At 45.9% G+C, this 17,550-nt stretch overlaps 1 protein-coding gene across 2 annotated transcripts in view; it reads left to right on the top strand.

Moving 5' to 3' along the window:
• Positions 1 to 17,550, top strand: part of CEP131 (centrosomal protein 131) — a 441,974-nt gene that overhangs the window by 69,980 nt on the left and 354,444 nt on the right. For both annotated transcript variants that reach the window (XM_078654173.1, XM_078654174.1), the window contains exons 7-8: positions 1,003 to 1,116; positions 1,854 to 2,036. In XM_078654173.1, the coding sequence (XP_078510299.1) occupies positions 1,003 to 1,116; positions 1,854 to 2,036 (297 nt within the window). The remainder of the gene's footprint in view (positions 1 to 1,002; positions 1,117 to 1,853; positions 2,037 to 17,550) is intronic.

The raw sequence follows: 17,550 nt of genomic DNA, 5'->3' as shown, positions 1-17,550 counted from the left end.
TCCATCTCTGTGTGTTCTATTTTTATCCTTCCACTGATTTCCTTCTAATACATAATCAAGTTTGATATCCTGTGGATTCTTTTGAGTGTGTTACTCTCGTACAACTCACGACTAAGTTTAATTTTTGTTGAAATAAAGTCCCTTGTAGCACACCTTGACCTTAACCATAACTATGTTCAGGCATTAAAGCAATGAGAGAGTAGCCCTAAGCATCAGACTGTTGAAGGGGCGGCTATAGAGGTAGGGAAATCATTTACATTGAAAGAGACGAGGTTGAGACAGGAAGAGCTATTGGTCTATCTGATGTCTTATTCAGGAGAGGGTACCCCTGAACCCATTTAGCCACTTCTGGGTTTATAACTAGAGATATCTTGTCCTGCTAATTTGACTCTCTGTACAGTATTGAAAATCTTTAAATGTTTTTGCAGCCCACTCATTGTTGCATGCATTATTCGGCCTATCATTGTCTTGCGGGTGGGAAATACGTTTTATTTACTTTGCTGCTTTATGTAAAATGGACCACACTACGTGATGGTTGCAAGAGCACTGTATGGAGCCATGATGAGAAATGCTACTTCAACCATGATGTGTACAAATCCCTACAGAAAAGTTATTAAGGCACTGTAGCACAGTAAGTGAGACTCTTGCAGACCAGAAGATCAGATCCCAGCAAGGCCAACTCAGGCTTTCATCCTTTTAATGTATATTAAATGGACAACATCGATCTGGATAATGCTAACATGTAATTTCTCTAATTTATAGGGTTACCAAATTACAAATTAAAGTTGTTATTACATAAAGACTGAAAGGGCTTACGAACATTTAGATTATAGTAATGTCCACAGTTTTGGTCTGGGACAGTTGAGCAGGATTCTGCATCCTGTGACAGTCAGATGGGCTATGAGTTTTTTGTGGGCTAAGTTACCTATGGCCTGATGAGAATTCTGCTGAGCAGCGCTCCGAATTCATCTCATCTAACTTTGTGCACCCTTACTTCTTCAGGAGCAACAAGGGTGCAGTGGGGAACTGCGTCACCACCATGCTGCACAACAACTACTCCACAAGTGAAAAAGCCCTGACACCGAAGAGCTCCAACCAAAAGGCCACATCTCTAAAGTATGTACCAAAAGGATGGGGGAAGGGAGAACATCTTACAGTCGTTCTCCATCTAGTTGTGATCTAACACAGATGTGCGAGGTATAGCCTTAGACTATGTTGAATTTCCATACCCAGGAAATTACTGTTGTGTACGTGCCTGAAAGGGTGCTGGTCAGTTGTTTTGCAAATGTACAAAGTTCTCAAATGTTTGTATCCAAGAAAATATCTGGTAAGATAGCCCTGGTAAAAACACTGATTGGTATGAGCTGTGTGCAACTTGAAGGTCAGGAATCCCAAACGTGGCAGGAACCCAGCCTTTCCACCTAATTGGAGGAAATTAAGACCTTTGAGTAATGATACACTTTATTCAAATGTCAGCGCAATTCCGTTTGCAGTGTATGCTGCATAAATATTTAATATTATCTCAAGTGGATCATCTATGTGAGAAAATGTGTTGATTAAAGGCTGCAATAACTCTGGGAAATAACCAGCTCTTTACACCAAATACCTGTGTTCTGGCCCACTCTACCCTCCACACCCCAGGTTTCTATGAGGAAGTGTTAACCAGCAACACTAGGAAATCAGTACAACAAATAAATGGGTCTTTGGGTCCATGTATTCAATATGTTTAGGACTTCCCTATGTCTAAGGTGATCAAGAAACGCATGTAACTGCCTGTTGTCTGTAACTGACCATACAAAATGTCAAATAGGACATGCACGTAGATGGATAGAAATATTTTCTTTTTTGCACAGCAATATCATCAAGGCAACGACACACGAAGAAAATGAGAGCTGTAGCCTGAAAAGGTCTCAGAAGAACTTCTCCAGTCACAACAATGTGAGTCGGAACAACGCCAGTAGCACCAGTGGCAGTGTCACTGGTGGAGTCGGAGGACATCCCAAGAGGACAGAAGTGTCGGAGGAGGAGGCAGAACAGTGAGTCTAGTACCCAATACCCACCTTCCTGGTACACCTCTCAATTCTTCTCTTGGCCAAAACTGCTTTTGAGTTTTCTCTAAGTCATGGTGTGGGCTTATCTTCCCACTGCTTCGTTTGACCTGGATGATTGCCTTCCTCCCTTTTATGTGTGTCTCTCCTTGTATCTTAATTGTTTCAGTTTTATTTTTTCCTCTGACTTAGCACCTCAAGTCTCCCTTGTTTCCCCCACTGAAAATCCTTTTCTTAAAGTGCGGACAAAACATGTTTTTATTAATTCGAGTTTTCCTTCAACTCTGGTTGTACAATAGGCTGCATATCTGGTATGTGATTAAGTTACAGTATGTATGTATGTATGTATAAAGGGCATGTGCAGTGATATCCACCTAAATTGCACATAAGGATAAAGGCGCACCACTTTTTGGCTGATGTTTGACCCATCTCTTAAACTTGATTCACTCAAATGTGGACATTCCCTGTGGTAAGTGTTGCCTGTTAACACTGAAACCAGGGGTTGGATACCACTGCAAACCTCACTGAAATGCCATGTACCTCCCTTTTGGACTTTGAATTTCAGGCCGTCAGAAGACCTAACCGTCAAAGCTTCCTCTTGTATTGTTTTGTATTGTGGTAATTGCAATTTAGTTTCCTACTGTGAAAGAGGCCTCATTGTGCTTAGTGGGTGGTCTAGTACGCAGCTTAGTTTGTTGTGCATGGGTTGGTGGTGTGTTTTTTTTATTGCGTTTTATATGTGGGAAGTATTTTGGTGTCGTGTGAGGTTTAAAGGTTTGATGCCATCATTATTTTTTTAGGTCTCACTCTCGAGACCTATTGTCGTCGAGATGCCTCTCAAGGGAGACAGACCGGGGCACGGGCGGCGATTCTGGTCTGTGGACGCGCACGTCCAGCCCGGCGCCGTGCACATCTGTTGCTCCACATTCACACTCACGGAAGCACATGCGCACGCGCCCACACACACCCAGGCACACACACCCCTCCTCCCTCTTACCTCACCGGGCTCTTGTTAGGTCTCGCACAGTAGCGACGCAGTGTCTTGTTCTCTCGGGGTAAAAAAGGTACAAAAGGCGGCTCACAAAGCCAACGGCTATCACAAGCCCACTAAAAATGGTCACAATCCTATGGTACGCATTGCTTCTCTCCGTGGTACCTCAGCGCTCTGCACCTCGCTCGCGCCTACAACAAACTGTCACGCCCCCTCAACATTCGCTAGATTGTACCAGACCACGCCCCTCAGCGCGCGTGCAGGTGAGTCGCGCGTTACCGAGGTTGCATCTCAGCTCCCGCGTGTGCGCTTTGACGCAATGAGCCAACTGCATCATATGAATTTGAAACTACGCGTCTGTGACTAGGACGGTTAGTTTGACAGCTTGCTAAAATAGTTGTGTGTGTGTGTGTGTGTGTATATATATATATATATATATATATATATATATATATATATATATATATATATATATATATATATATATATATATATATATGTGTTTTTTCTGCAGATAGGCTTGGGCATTAGACGTTAAATAGTGATGTAGAACGTTTTGCCTGACTTTAGCGTGGTCGTTTTGCGAGCATGCTCAATTATCTGTCAATCCAGTTTAACATGGCTCCAACCGAGCTCAAGCGCGCACGTCTACAATGTTACACGGTGCTGCCCACGTAAAAGGCACAAACACAGTTACCATATTGGATTCTTTTCGTATGAGAGGGGAGAGCCGAGTTGGTATGTGTTGCCAGCTGCAGGTGCTGGCTTAGTGACACGCCCTCTCGTTCTGGAGCTACGCGGACTACCTGTGCCCTGGAGTACACATGAAAATACACCGCGTCGCCCCCCCAGGCGCTGAAAGCCTACGAGGAACACATCGCCAATATGGGGAGAGAGGAGGCAAATCGTTGCCTGATAAGGGGGACTCAGGACAGCTTTACCACCGGCAAGGCTGCATCGGCGTGGGGACCCGGTCCGACATCGTTTGGAGCATCACATGATGTGTCAAGAGGCCCCATCACTGAATGGGCTCTTGCGAAGGACTCCACTAACCATAATGCAGCAGTGCAAGTGAGGAGCGCCAAGTGTCTTGCACCTGTGAGGCTAGGGTGGGACTTGATCATGTGACTGGGAGTGGTCATGATCAGAACAACTATAAGAAAGGAACCCCCAGGAGAGCAACAAACAATCTGGATGGGCACTGATGAAGCCATTGAGGCGGAAACGCGTCTGCCCTGCGTTTCCAGAGACTCTCTAATGACAGCGCTGTTTTTAAAATAAAGCAGTTCCTGATTCACCCCCGGAGCAGTGTCACAGTCTTTTCGTATGAGAGGGGAGAGCCGAGTTGGTGTATGTGTGTATATATATATATATTTCTGCAGATAGGCTTGGGCATTAGACGTTAAATAGTGGTGTAGAACGTTTTGCCTGACTTTAACGTGGTCGTTTTGCGAGCATGCTCAATTATCTGTCAATCCAGTTTAACATGGCTCCAACCGAGCTCAAGCGCGCACGTCTACAATGTTACACGGTGCTGCCCACGTAAAAGGCACAAACACAGTTACCATATTGGATTTTCATAAATTATATTCCTTTGAAACGTCCGAGGCTTATTATTTTTGTCCTAGTTGTCAAGAAAAAAATATTTCTTTTGATGATTACATATCTTTTTCGAGATATTGCACAGGTAAACAAAATGAATGATCTTAAAAGCAGCAAATACATATGCAAAACCTCTAATCTGATCTGTTAATCATTTAAAGTGGAATTAATCTAAACATTTCACAGAGATGCAACCATGATAGAAAATATTCACATGGACATATTATTCTTTAGTTTTTCATTTATTTTCATTTTCATACTTTAGACTTGAAAAAAACATTTTTTGACATTTTTTAGTATTTTCAGACATAAAGCAAAACATTTTTTTAATTCAGTGCTAGAAACTCATTATTAACAGTGATACATTGATTTTGAACCCCACATAAAAGCTCCACAGTGCTATCAATCTCTATATCACTCAATCCACCTCATTCATTGCAATACCACACATACTCATACCAGTAACACAGTATAATAAAAAACAACAAAAGACATCAATGCAACTGAGAATCCCACGTGATTATTAGTAGATGAATTATCACGTATTTCCCTTGATATATTATATATCACTCCTTCTTTTGGTTCTCGTTCCTTCTTTGTTTCATAGTACAGGGGTCCCAGATGCATAGGGCCTACGTACGTTTCGGTGAACTATTTAATTTACATCACCTTCATCAGGGCCAAACATATACATAGACATACAAATATTAAAATGATGGGGTTCTTCACATCTGAAATGAGAAGTATAATATATTGCATATTCATTCACAATCTTTATTTCGATCAATATAGATCATAAAAGGTTACAACAGAAATTTAAATAGTTAAAAAGGAAAGAAATCAGATTGTAATTTAAAGATTAGGCAAAGCAGTAAAAGTAAGCAATTATTAAAACATTCGGGGGAATATTATAAAAGGAAGAATTAGAAAATGTAACAATTTAAAAATCATCAAGCAATGCTTTTGTCCGTATTTAGCTTGATACAACGATTACGAATGTACCACACAGCTGTTAAAAACTTCGCCACAGCAAACACAATAAAGGGGGATAAGTCTGTCTTTAATATTCTATAGGCTGGGCGATATAGCCTAAACCCGAGATTTTTCAGGAGTGGGACAAGCCAATATTTTCTTGGTCTTTGGTAGGCTTTGCAAAAAAACACAATGTGGAGATCGTTTTCACAAGGGTGTCGACAGGCTGGGCACTGTGTTGGGGGCTGTGACCTGCCCCATCGATCCGTAAAGGCCCCAAGGGTAAGTGTGCCAACTGCATGAAAAGTTTGCTTGTCAGGACGGGACTAATTCCATCAAGGACCGGCTCGGGGAAATATAGGTCCTTGGACATAGTGAACAAATTGGTTAGGGACCCTTCATGTGTACTCTCGATCGAGACAAGTAGCTTTCGCTCGTAGAACTCTCTCGACAGAAGTTTCCGAGTGGTCCTGCCACAAGCGTTACCCGGGTCCTGCCATAATTCCGTCCTTCCTAGAGACTCACATGTTAGCCTGATGTATCTCAGCCATATTAGTTTAACAGTATACGGTATACGTTGCATCCTGTTTCTCAAAGCCAGGTTATGTGCTACTATTTCATTCATTCGAAAAATATTTTATTGCTGTGTTAGATACACGGCCCACATAGTGGTGCCTGTATCAAAAGAGGGAAAAGAATACCTTTCGTGATCCAAGAGCTGAGAGACCCCAATAGGTTCCTAGCTTGTGGCAGAATTGAAGAAATAGATGGTGATAGTTATGAAATCAAGTGGTTAATATAGAGGTGTAGAGATAGGAAGAACAAGTTAGAAAGGTATCTCGCCAGTTTGTCCCGATTTAGGAAGATACACTCTTGTGTGAAAACCACCACCTGAATGGATCATAATTGAATGTACCTACTTATAGAGTCAAAGAACCGCTTGGCAAGATGCAGTTTCCTATTTTGCTTTCAGGTTTTTATTTTATGATGCTGAAACCAGGAAAAGAATGTTGGAAATGGTTAGACTGTCACTGCTCCTAGTTATATTTTAACGAGGTTCTTGATAGATAAGAAAAGGAAGGATTATACCTCTTAGCCGTTATCTGACATCCTCACATTGTTTATATGAAGAATTGCTAAAGTCTGTTCAAGTATCGACGGAGACCTGAGTAGATCTGTTATGCCATTTATCTTTAAAAGATTAGTCCTAAGAAAGGAATAAATATATCCTATATAAGAGTTGTGATATACATTGGGTATTATGATGGTTTGACACTATGGTGGCAAGAATCGTGCTAAAAAGGAAGGCCTATCTTACGTTGGAGGTCTGCTCCCCAGTTGTTGACAATAATTTTCTATCTTCTTCTAATCGTTGTGAATCTGAAGTCAGCTCTATTGAACTTGCTTTGTCCTATTTAGAAAAAAACAGAATGGAATGTTGGTAAGATTCACCCCCCCCCCCCCCCCGTCCGCCTGTCTACCTAAATATGCCCATAGCATATATTTCAGTAGTTCTAATACTGATAGATGAACTACTTTTAATAAGTATAAGCTGTTGGTGGATAACTAAACGTTTTCTATGGGGCTGCTCATTACATCTATAAAGTCCGTGGTTTCCACATTTTATGAGAATAAAGCTGTCAGTCTCATTGTGAGGCGTCTTCGGCATACTGGTTGCTCCGGTTTTAAATTACTACACTAAACATTGCTGAAGTGCTATGTGCTATGTGCCAAGAATGCTTCAGAGCTAATTTATACATCGAACAGTACATTTCTAAAACTAAATAAATTAAGTGCATTGCTGGTTAGCGTGGAGGATGATGTGTTGCCAATTTCCTAACGGAACCATAGCATAATGGCTGGCACGAAGATTGCACGAAGTTTAGCTGTATGTGTCAAAAAACACCGTTTAATCTTTTTTCAGATAATCTTCTAGCAGTGATAAAGGGCACGGGGTTAATGATGTACGATTTGAAAGGAAAAATAAACTGCGCAATACCTATGATGTGAAATGATAGTCTAAAAGGCAGTGACTCACAATCCCTTATCTGTGAAATACGTCGGTTGCTGTTAGTGCTACAAGCAAGTAAATGCTAATATTGCAAACTATCTGTAAAAGCAGTAAGCTAATTTACTAAGTCTAGCAATCGGCTTAAAGATACTATAGCTCGAAAGTGAAACGTACCTGTACTGTATTAGAGTTGCAGCTTGAGAGATCCGTACTGCTATCTCGTACAAAAACGCGGTCAGTGGCACCCAGATTTTCAACGCTTTATAAAGAAAACGCTCGAGTCCAACTACATACAGGTGGTGCTGGGAAGCATGAACTCAGAACTCAACAATCAATGAGTAGTTACAGTAGGATGCTGCCCAGCCCAGTACTTTTCTTGTAAAAAATAGAGCTATTATAGTAACACAAAAACCCAATATCACAGTAATGGCAGTAACGGCACCCCCCTCCTCCTAGCGCCTTGAGACCCTACGGGTGAGTAGTGCGCTCTATAAATGTCTTGATTGATTGATTGATTGATTGAATGGCGATCAGTTGCAGGGTACTTCAAATCGCTATAGGATGTTAGCAATTTGGATAGTTCTCACACCCACCTTGGGTTTTGATAAGGAGTGATCATCTTTGACCTACTACAGCCTTATTCCACTATGGCTGTAGCCCCCACTTGCCCATGCATGACATTTACTTATGTGCATTCTCAGGCAGGAATTGGCTGAAGTGCAGGTATGCTAATATGGTTGTTGAATCCGTGGCCCAATGGGGGGGAACCTGTCCATCTCCTCGGTCTTGTATCATGCTAAAAGGTTGGGTGGTACACTGGTTCAGTTTAAATACCCAGTTCTAGGGCAAGACATACTCTCTCTCATTCTTTCTTTATGTATCCGAGCAAAGGGCTACTCAGCATTGTTGTGTTAATCCTGCATCCTTTGTGATCACATAGTAGAGGCATTTGGCAGTGATAGCAGGGTTATGGAGGTGGCCCTGCATCAATAGTTACTTTGGAGGTGCGGAAAGACAAGCCGATTTCATCAGTCATCTCATTTTGGCATTTGCAGCCCCTGTCATTGTGCGAGTCTTTGGCTGCAGCAGTATTGAACTTTGGACACACAGCTTATCCCCGGCAGCAGGCAGGCCCTTAAGTAACCGCGGTGAAGCTGGATGGCACACTGATGAGTAAAGTTAATGTTCCTTCATGTAGTTCACCAAATGACAAATGCATGGAGGCGGGGGGAGCACCCCCTAGTAGCTCAGGATGGTAGCAGGTACACTTCCACTACAAGCCAGCTTTTTCTGAGTGTTTCTCGCAGAGGGAACATGTCTGGGTAGCTCCTCCTGAACAGGTGGGCTCCTACAGGGACAGGCACTCTCATTCCCTCTCTGAGCAGGCAGACAGATTTATAAGTGCTGCGCAGCCCTACAGTTTCCCCAGCAAGTTGGGCAGACTTCAGGTGATGTCCCCTCACCTCTTGGTGACTGGCTATCCGGGAGACACAAAATCCCATCACACAGCAGTTTTATCCAGGATGTCTTTTTTAGGTTGATGGAGTTAAGGCAGTTTGATTTACTGTGCAAGTCAAACAAAAAAATGATTAGCTTGTCAATGCTCATTGTTGAAGGTCTGTTCTTGGGAGGTAGGTAGTTTGTGTCCGATCAATCGGCATCGCTGTGAAATTTCTTTTGCTTGTGGTCACCGCAGAGTATGCCAGAGCTGGTGTGGTAGTTTAGGAATCCGCCTCAGTAGTTGCTCCTGGACATAATCATGGAAAGCGTGATGACACCGCAGCTCGGTCAACAAGAAAACGTTCACAGTCTCCAAATGCTGTCTCAGGAGTGATCTGACCTTTGCAGTAATGCTGGCCTGTTGCTGAAGGCGCACTCACAGTAGAAATCCATTAAATTATAATAAAGTCCAGTGGTTAGTGATAATCTTAAAGTTTAGGGATTGTAAGAAATGGGGTAATTCATTTGGGAGGGGTGGACCCACTCTGGTTAAGTCAAAACACAATTCTAAGAGAATCTCTGCTTAACCCCTGGTAGCTAAAACACAAGCACCCATCATTCCCCACAGAATTGTGTGCCATGTGCAACTAGTAGCAACAATTTTAAAGTAAATAACACAACGCAATAAAACTCCTAACCAATTAGAGAACAAATAAATGACTTGATGGACACCAAGATCAACAAAATAGATTAACTGGAACAGGAGAAATTGATTTTTAAAGTTTTAATGCAAAATGTACATAGAATGCAGTCAAACACTATAGTAAAACAACAGGTTGACCGTGAGGAAGTGGATGTTCGGATACACCAAGAGGGTTATCACAGTCAAAAGTTTAACCTTCACTGTGTAAATCCTGTATCTGTCCTATTTTTCTGCAGGCCAATATGTTATTTTAAACCTGTTTGACACTTTCCACTCTGAAATGTATCTATAATGTATGCTCTGGGCTCCGGACTTCATGTGCCATGGAAACTAAATAAAATGTATTATGAAAAAAAGAGTTTAACCTTCAGATTTAGCAACAACTTCAGATACGCAATGCCAATAGTTGTTAGTTGCATAAAATAAATAAGCAACAACTTTGGCTTCGTTGTATAGAATATTGAAAATGCTTCAGTTCTGAAATTATGAGTCTGTGAAAGAACTATAACGAGTCTCTTTGAATATACATCAAAGACAGCAAAGTGTGGTACCGCTGCTGAGTTAAGATTTTATTTCATCCTCGGGCTGATGGCAGAAATAGAGAGCCCGATAGGGACTCGTCTCCGCACCTGCTTTTTCAAACTGCCGGTGCTGAGCTCCAGCTGCTCCCGGCCCAATTAAAGCCCTGACCTTTTATTTCTCTTAGGAACCGAGGAGGGACTATGTGCAATAGACAGCTTTGGCGGGCTGCAGCACTGACTGTAGCAGAGCAAAGATTTGGACGTCATAGTTGTTAGTGGCCTGGCTCTCCGAGCTCCATGGTGCAAAGTTATCTCCACCAGTAGTGCCAAGTTTTTTCACTTCTAATAATACTGTACCGCAGGCGTTAGCTTCTCAAATACAGAACTCCTTCACACTGGTGTTCGGCAGAGGGGGCGTCACCTTGTGTCCACGCATGCGCCTGCTGCACTACGTCACAAGCTTGGTCTTTAGCGTAGTGCCTCTAAGGCTTATACCACGAGCGTGAACCGTCCTCCATGAACCTGATGTCTTGGGATGATGAACAAACCCTGCTGATGTAAATTAGTGACTAAGGTTTCCTTAGGTTTTGCCTTTTGCTATCTCAAAGTATTAAACAAACGTCATAATAAATAGGTTGATGGCTATGTCGAAGCATAGCCTAGCATTTCGCCTAAAATCTTTCCAGGGTCTTCAACATCATCCGATTTCGGTCCTACGTTATTTGTTAAATCCTTTGAAAACTGTTCTTCCTGGAACCACCAGGTGGCACGAGTGTGTAAAGAATGTGAATATTTTTAACGATATATTCTGCGAAACTCGACAAGCCGAAGTGTGATGTGCGACTTTATAGACAATAATAAGCAATTTTGTAAATAATACTGAAAATGTTTAAATTCTAGAAAATACGAGACTGTAAACTGAACATTGATTACTGAGGACTGTGAAAGGGGTAGTGGTCTTCAGAGTGTCCCAATCACTCACATTCTTTCCTTCGCTTCGTACAACTTTCCTTTTGTAGTGTGGGTGATCTTACCCCCAATGAGGACGCTGCAACCTTTGTGGTTAACTGTTCTTTATTAATTATATTCGCCCTGAAGAGCGCCGAGCCGCATCTTTGTATCTCGGCTGTTCGCGCTCTAAATGCGCGCTGCGCGCGCAGCCCTAAACATGGCCGCCGCACGTCACGTCTGTACGTGACGTGCAACAACTAGACAGCGCCGCTACATATCTCCCCTTTTTTCCAAACAACTTTTAACTCACTGTCCGTCGTTCATATCAAAGTCATCGAAATCTTGCGGGCTTAATCACCGCCCTACCACTCCGCGTGAGTCTCAGGGGGTCAGGCGGGATCACTCTTTCCTGCGTCTCTTCGCTCCTTCCTCCACCTTCGAGCGCGGTCGCGCCTCCATCACGCCTGCTCGTTCCCGCTTCACCAACTGACTCCTGCTCACCATAGTCCTTACTCTCTCCTCGCTGATCTCCTCTGCTCACCTCCAACTCTCCATCTGATCGGTTTTGTTCCTGAGTCCCTTCCTGTACATCTTCTGGGCCTTCTCCACCTCGGTCCCAACCTTGCACTCCTTTGCATCTAGCCATGCGATCCTGTGACCACACATTGCCGTCGCTCAGCAAAGCCGCCCTACCCATCACTTCTTTGACTTGCAGGGGCTTGCTGTATTTACTCTCTCCTTTCCTCCTTAGCGTGGCCACTTTTACTCGTACCCATTCCCCCTTCTCCAGCTCGGTCTCCTTCACATTTCTCCGGGCATTGTAGTGTCTAGAGTAATTGGCTTGTGCTTTTTCCAAGTTGGCTCGCACTACTGCAGGGGACCATTCACTTGTTATGATTTTTTCCTTCCACACTCTGTTGTACCGGGTGAATGGTTCGCGGCCTCTCAGTATTTGAAAAGGGCTGTACCCTGTCCCTGTGGGGGTGATCCTATGCGCCCACACCATGCGTTCAATCTCTCTTTCCCAGTCCTTGTTGTTGGAGATGGCTGCCTGCACAGACCCCATCACCACTCTGTTAAATCGCTCCACAAGTCCGTTCCCAGCCGGGTGGTATATGGACGTGTGCTTTGCTAAAACTCCATTTCTTTGCATAAAGTTGCTCCATTTCTCTGATCTGAATTGGGGGCCATTGTCGCTTAGGATGGACTTCGGGATGCCTTCTCTCACAAAAGTGTCCGCCAGGAACTTTATGATGGTCTCTGTATCCATCACCTCGTCTATTTTCAACTCGGGCCATTTCGAGTATCTATCCACCAGGACACATACGTACTTCTGAACTCCCTGCACATCCAGGATGGGGCCCAGTATATCCACTGACAACTCCTCCCACGGATTTCTCGGGGGGTCAAATTTGCCTAGGGCTGGGCGGAGTGGTTTGAGCGTTTTGTCTGCCCCTTGGCACTGTGGGCAGTCCCTGACATGCCTCTCGGCCCTTACGTCCATCCCTGGCCACCAGTAGTTTTGCTTGGCTCTTAGTTTCAGTTTTCCTATTCCCAAGTGTCCCTCGTGGAGCATGTCCAATAGTTTGGGGATGATTTCTGCTGGGGGGATGACTTTCTCCCCTCTGTATACAAACACTCCTTGGTCGTCCATCGACAACTCTTCTCTGACTTCGAAGTATGGGTTGAGGTCTCCACGGGTTAGTCTCTTCTCAGGCCACCCCCTAGTGATGTAGGATTTTACTTCCTCAAGGACCTGATCTTTCCCATAGGCCTGCCTCCATTCCTGGTGTTCAATGGTTTTCTCTTGGTCTTCCATGAGTGCCACCATTTCTTCTGCCCCTGCTTGGTCCTCTCCAGTCTGCTCCACAGCTGCCGCTCTACTCAGGTAGTCTGCCACCTTGTTCCTGCTGCCGGGGATGTGTTCTACGTCGTACCTAAACTCAAGCAACTTGAGTGTCATCTTTGAGATCCGCGGCGTGGCACTTGCATGTCCGCTGGACGTTAGCACCTTCAGTAAGGGTTTGTGATCTGTCTTTAACAAGAACCGTGTGCCCCACAAGAACTGCCTGAAACGGGTCATGGCCCATACGACCGCCAGCATCTCCTTTTCAATTACACTGTACTTCTTCTCGGTCTCACTGAGCGTGCGGGATGCAAAACTGATCGTTTCCATTCTCCCTTGACCTCGATCTTGCATGAGGACGGCGCCCAGTCCCTTGTCGCTGGAGTCCGTGGTTAGAACCGTGGTGCCTTGGGGGTCATATCCTTGGAGTGGGACTGCTCCGGCCACCTCTCTCTTGATGATCTCGAATTCACCTTGCGCTGCCTCCGACCAGCAGAATTCCGTGTTGTCTCGTGTCAGCTGCCTCATGTGATGGGTTTTGGATGCGAATTGCTGCACAAACTTACTATAATATTCCGCCATTCCAAGGAACGATCGGACTTCTTCTTTGTTGGAAGGCGGTGGCGCATCGCAGATGGCTCTCACATTGTCTGTTTTCGGGGTAACCCCACGCACCCCTATCTCATGCCCCAGGTACGTGACGGACTCCATTCCTATCTGGCACTTGGTCCATTCGGCTGTGAGGCCCTTACTCTCGAGGATCTTTAGCACCTTTCCTAGTTTGCTGTCGTGATCCGGTTTGTCTCATCCCATTACCAGGATGTCGTCCTGAAAATATTGGACTCCTTCAGTGTCTTTGAACAGTTGGTGCATCAATTTTTGGAACACAGCAGCCGCCGAGGCTAGCCCGAACGGCATGCGGCGGAACTGGTAGCACCCGAATGGGGTGATGAAGGAAGTGAGCTTTCGGCTTTCCGTATGCAGGGCGATTTGGTGGTAGGCGGAGGTCAAGTCTATTGTGGAATACCATTTGACTCCCCTGGTTCTGGCTAGCATTTCCTCGATCCGGGGCAAGGGGAACTTTTCCACCACTATGTTTTTGTTCAACTCGTGTAGGTCGACACACAGCCTGATCTTCCCGCTTGGCTTCTTCACTACCACTAGGGGCGCGAGCCACTCCGCGCACGTGATGGGTTCGATGATCCCTTTCCTTTCCAGATCCTGTAGTTCTTCTTGCACTGCGTCCCTCACCGCCAGAGGTACATTCCTCACTTTGTGGGCGACCGGTACTGCATCGTCTATCAAGACTATCTTGTGCGCAAATTTCTCCATCCTTCCGACTGTGCCTCCGAATACCTTGGGGTACTCTTCTTTCCATTTGTCTAGGTCAGGCCAGGTTCCCGGTTCTGTGAGTAGTATCTGTTCCTTGCCCCCTGGGTCCAGCTTGATGCCCAGGTCTCCTTGGTCGAGCCATCCTAGGACCGAGGGTCCTCTCTCGGATATGTACAGTTTGCAGAACGCTGACCGGCCTCTGAACTTAAAATCTAATGGTCTGAATCCAGCAATGGGAATGCGGTCCCCGTTGTACGTCACTGGGCGTATGTCCAGCTTCTCCAGTTCTGGGCCCAGATGTGGTGCAAAACTCTCCTTCCACACCGCTCTTTGGATGATGAGCCAGTGTCAGCCACGACCTTTATAGGTATTCCGCCAATCAGCATCTCCAGGACCGGTTTCATCGTTCTCTTGCCATCAACGTTCAACACCTGGCCATCTACGCTTAGTGCTTGATCTTCTATGTAGATGATTGTGTCGACGTCTTCCTCTGCGCCCTCTTCTTGTTCTTCGCTGTCCTGTCCGACATACTTCACCATGCTCTTCGAGGACTTCCTCCGACACACCTTCTCATAGTGGCCCACTATACCGCAGTACAAACATTTGGCGCGGAATGCTGGGCACTTCCTGTCGTGCGCCTCGTGCGACCAGCTCCCGCACCGATAGCATGGTTTCTTGCTACTTCCTGCTTGTTTCCCTGGAGGGCCTGGGTTGCCTTGCCATTTGTTGGGACCCTTTGCTGCCGAACCCTTGTTCTTGTAGTCCCTGTGGGGCTCTTCCTCGCCTATTCTGTTCACCATGGCGTTGGGGGCTGTCTCTTTCCTCGTTGCTTCCGCACACCTGCGCGCCAGTTCTGCCCTTTTGACTATTACCATCACCTCCTTTAGGGTAGTGTCCCCACTGGCCCACAGCTTGTCCTGCACCGCTGTGCTCGTGGTATGCATCACCACCTGGTCTTTGATGAACTCCTCTTCCCAATTACCATACTTGCACGTGGCCGCTAGTCTCTTCAAAGCCGCAACATATTCCTCCACTGTCTCTCCCGGGCGTTGTTTCCTTTGCTGGAAATTGAACCTGTCCACGGAAACACACACCGCCGGCCTGTAGTGCTCGTTCAGGTCTTCGATGGCATGGGCATACACATCCACGTCAGTGCTTCCTCTTTCTTTTGGCACTAGGCTTTTGTAAATTCTCAGGCCTTCTGGGCCCAGGTTGAGCAATAATATGCGCTTCTTCCTCTTGGGGTTGAATTGTTCTTCACTCTCATCCTCCAAGACTCCTATGAAATTATCGATATATTCCCTCCAGTCTTCCCACTTCATAAGCGGTTCTCCTGGTCTGGGCAGGAACTGCACTGGCGCCATCGCGTACCCTGCCTGCGCACTCATTTTCTCGCCCTTGATCGTGGGAGGCGCACTCGCTTGGCCTCTGGGACTCCCTGGCGTGTTGTCTCGCTCTTCCTTGTCTGTTTGCACTTGGGGACTGCCTTCGTCCGCCCCCTCAATCTTGCCTGGGGGATCCAGCGCGGTTTTATCCTGTCTGGTGGGTCGTCGCGTGCTCAGGCGCGCTTAGTCCTAAGCTTCTCTGGGCTGGGGCTACCTGTCCGGGTAGGTACTTGCTGTCCTAGGCTGTGCTGAGCTCTGCCATGCTCTTCAGGGTATTGTACCTGTGTGGGGGCTGCTGGTCACTTCTCGACCTCCTGCTCCTCCTGTCAACAGGTTTCCTGTGGTTCTTGTCCATGCTGCGTGCCCTCTAGCCACCGGTAGCTGCTGGTGTTTCTTATTTTTTTTTTTCTTCGGTGGTCTGGTTCTCCTGGGGGGGGCAGGGGGTCTAGTATCCCACCCTCGTCGCCATTGTAGTGTGGGTGATCTTACCCCCAATGAGGACGCTGCAACCTTTGTGGTTAACTGTTCTTTATTAATTATATTCGCCCTGAAGAGCGCCGAGCCGCATCTCTGTATCTCGGCTGTTTGCGCTCTAAATGCGCGCTGCGCGCGCAGCCCTAAACATGGCGGCCGCACGTCACGTCTGTACGTGACGTGCAACAACTAGACAGCGCCGCTACACCTTTGCAATCTCTGTTGGGCACTTGTGCCCTTTTTCTCCCCAGTACCCACATCTTTCTGAAATCCACAGTCTGTATATTTGACATTTGAAAGTCCCTCGGTTTTCCGTTTAGTGATTTTCTTCTCAACTTCCACGTGAATAGCACGACCAAGGGCCCAAACACCAGCTCAGAAATCTTTTGTAGCATAACAGGGTTGGATTGGATTGAAAATCGTCCCGGGCACGCAACAAAAAAAAATCGGCCCACATTTGCATAAATCACTCCTCAAATCACTGCTTTAGCGTAAACTTATAAAAAAAACTTTGAGGGGGGCAGGGGGTTAGAAAAATCCACCCATTCGTTTACACTGGTGAAACAAGTGAGGCCACTTCTACTCAGGCCCCCTGCCCCCGCTCAGCATGTGCACACATTAATGGGCCGGCCGCGAGACAAAGGGAGTGACACCTCTGCCTGTTGCTAAACGGAGGTAATGAGCGTCCATCTGCCTCTAGAGCGGCCACTCAGACACCCACTGGGCCGCTGGCTGTATTCGAACAATAGAGACAGCGCCCAAATGGCCCCCCCAGACTGCTCAAAAAAGCAGCCCACAGCAGAACTCTGACACCGGCCCCTCAGGCATTGCCCGAATGCCCGTGTTACCAATCCGACGCTGAGCATAAGGTGCTACCTGCAAGAGGGTGGAACATTAAACATACTCTGCTCAGCACTTGCGATTTATTGTAGCAATACTAGCAAATGCAGCAATGCCTGCCCGACTGGTTTTCACAAAGTCGGCGCCGTCTTCTAAGCCACCACAGTTTAGGCAGGTGACCTCGCCGACGGCTCACACACATTTGCCTGCATCTTACCTAGTCCGGAGAGAACTCGGTTGGTGGCTCTTGGAGGCCCCCTCCATTTATAAAAGAACCAGCCTTGCTTGCGCAGCAGTTCACCAGGGTTGTATGACGGAACAACGCAGGTAAAAAAAAATGCATGCCTTAACTACACCTTACCTCGCACTTTTTTAACATGCATATGCTTTTACCTTGCATGCCATTAACAAGCATTGTTAGTCTAAGGTAAATA

The sequence above is a fragment of the Lissotriton helveticus genome, chromosome 7 (assembly GCF_964261635.1).
Source record: "Lissotriton helveticus chromosome 7, aLisHel1.1, whole genome shotgun sequence".
Lineage (NCBI taxonomy): Eukaryota > Metazoa > Chordata > Amphibia > Caudata > Salamandridae > Lissotriton > Lissotriton helveticus.
The sequence above is the reverse complement of the archived record's forward strand: the minus strand, read 5'-3'. Positions and strand labels throughout refer to the sequence as shown.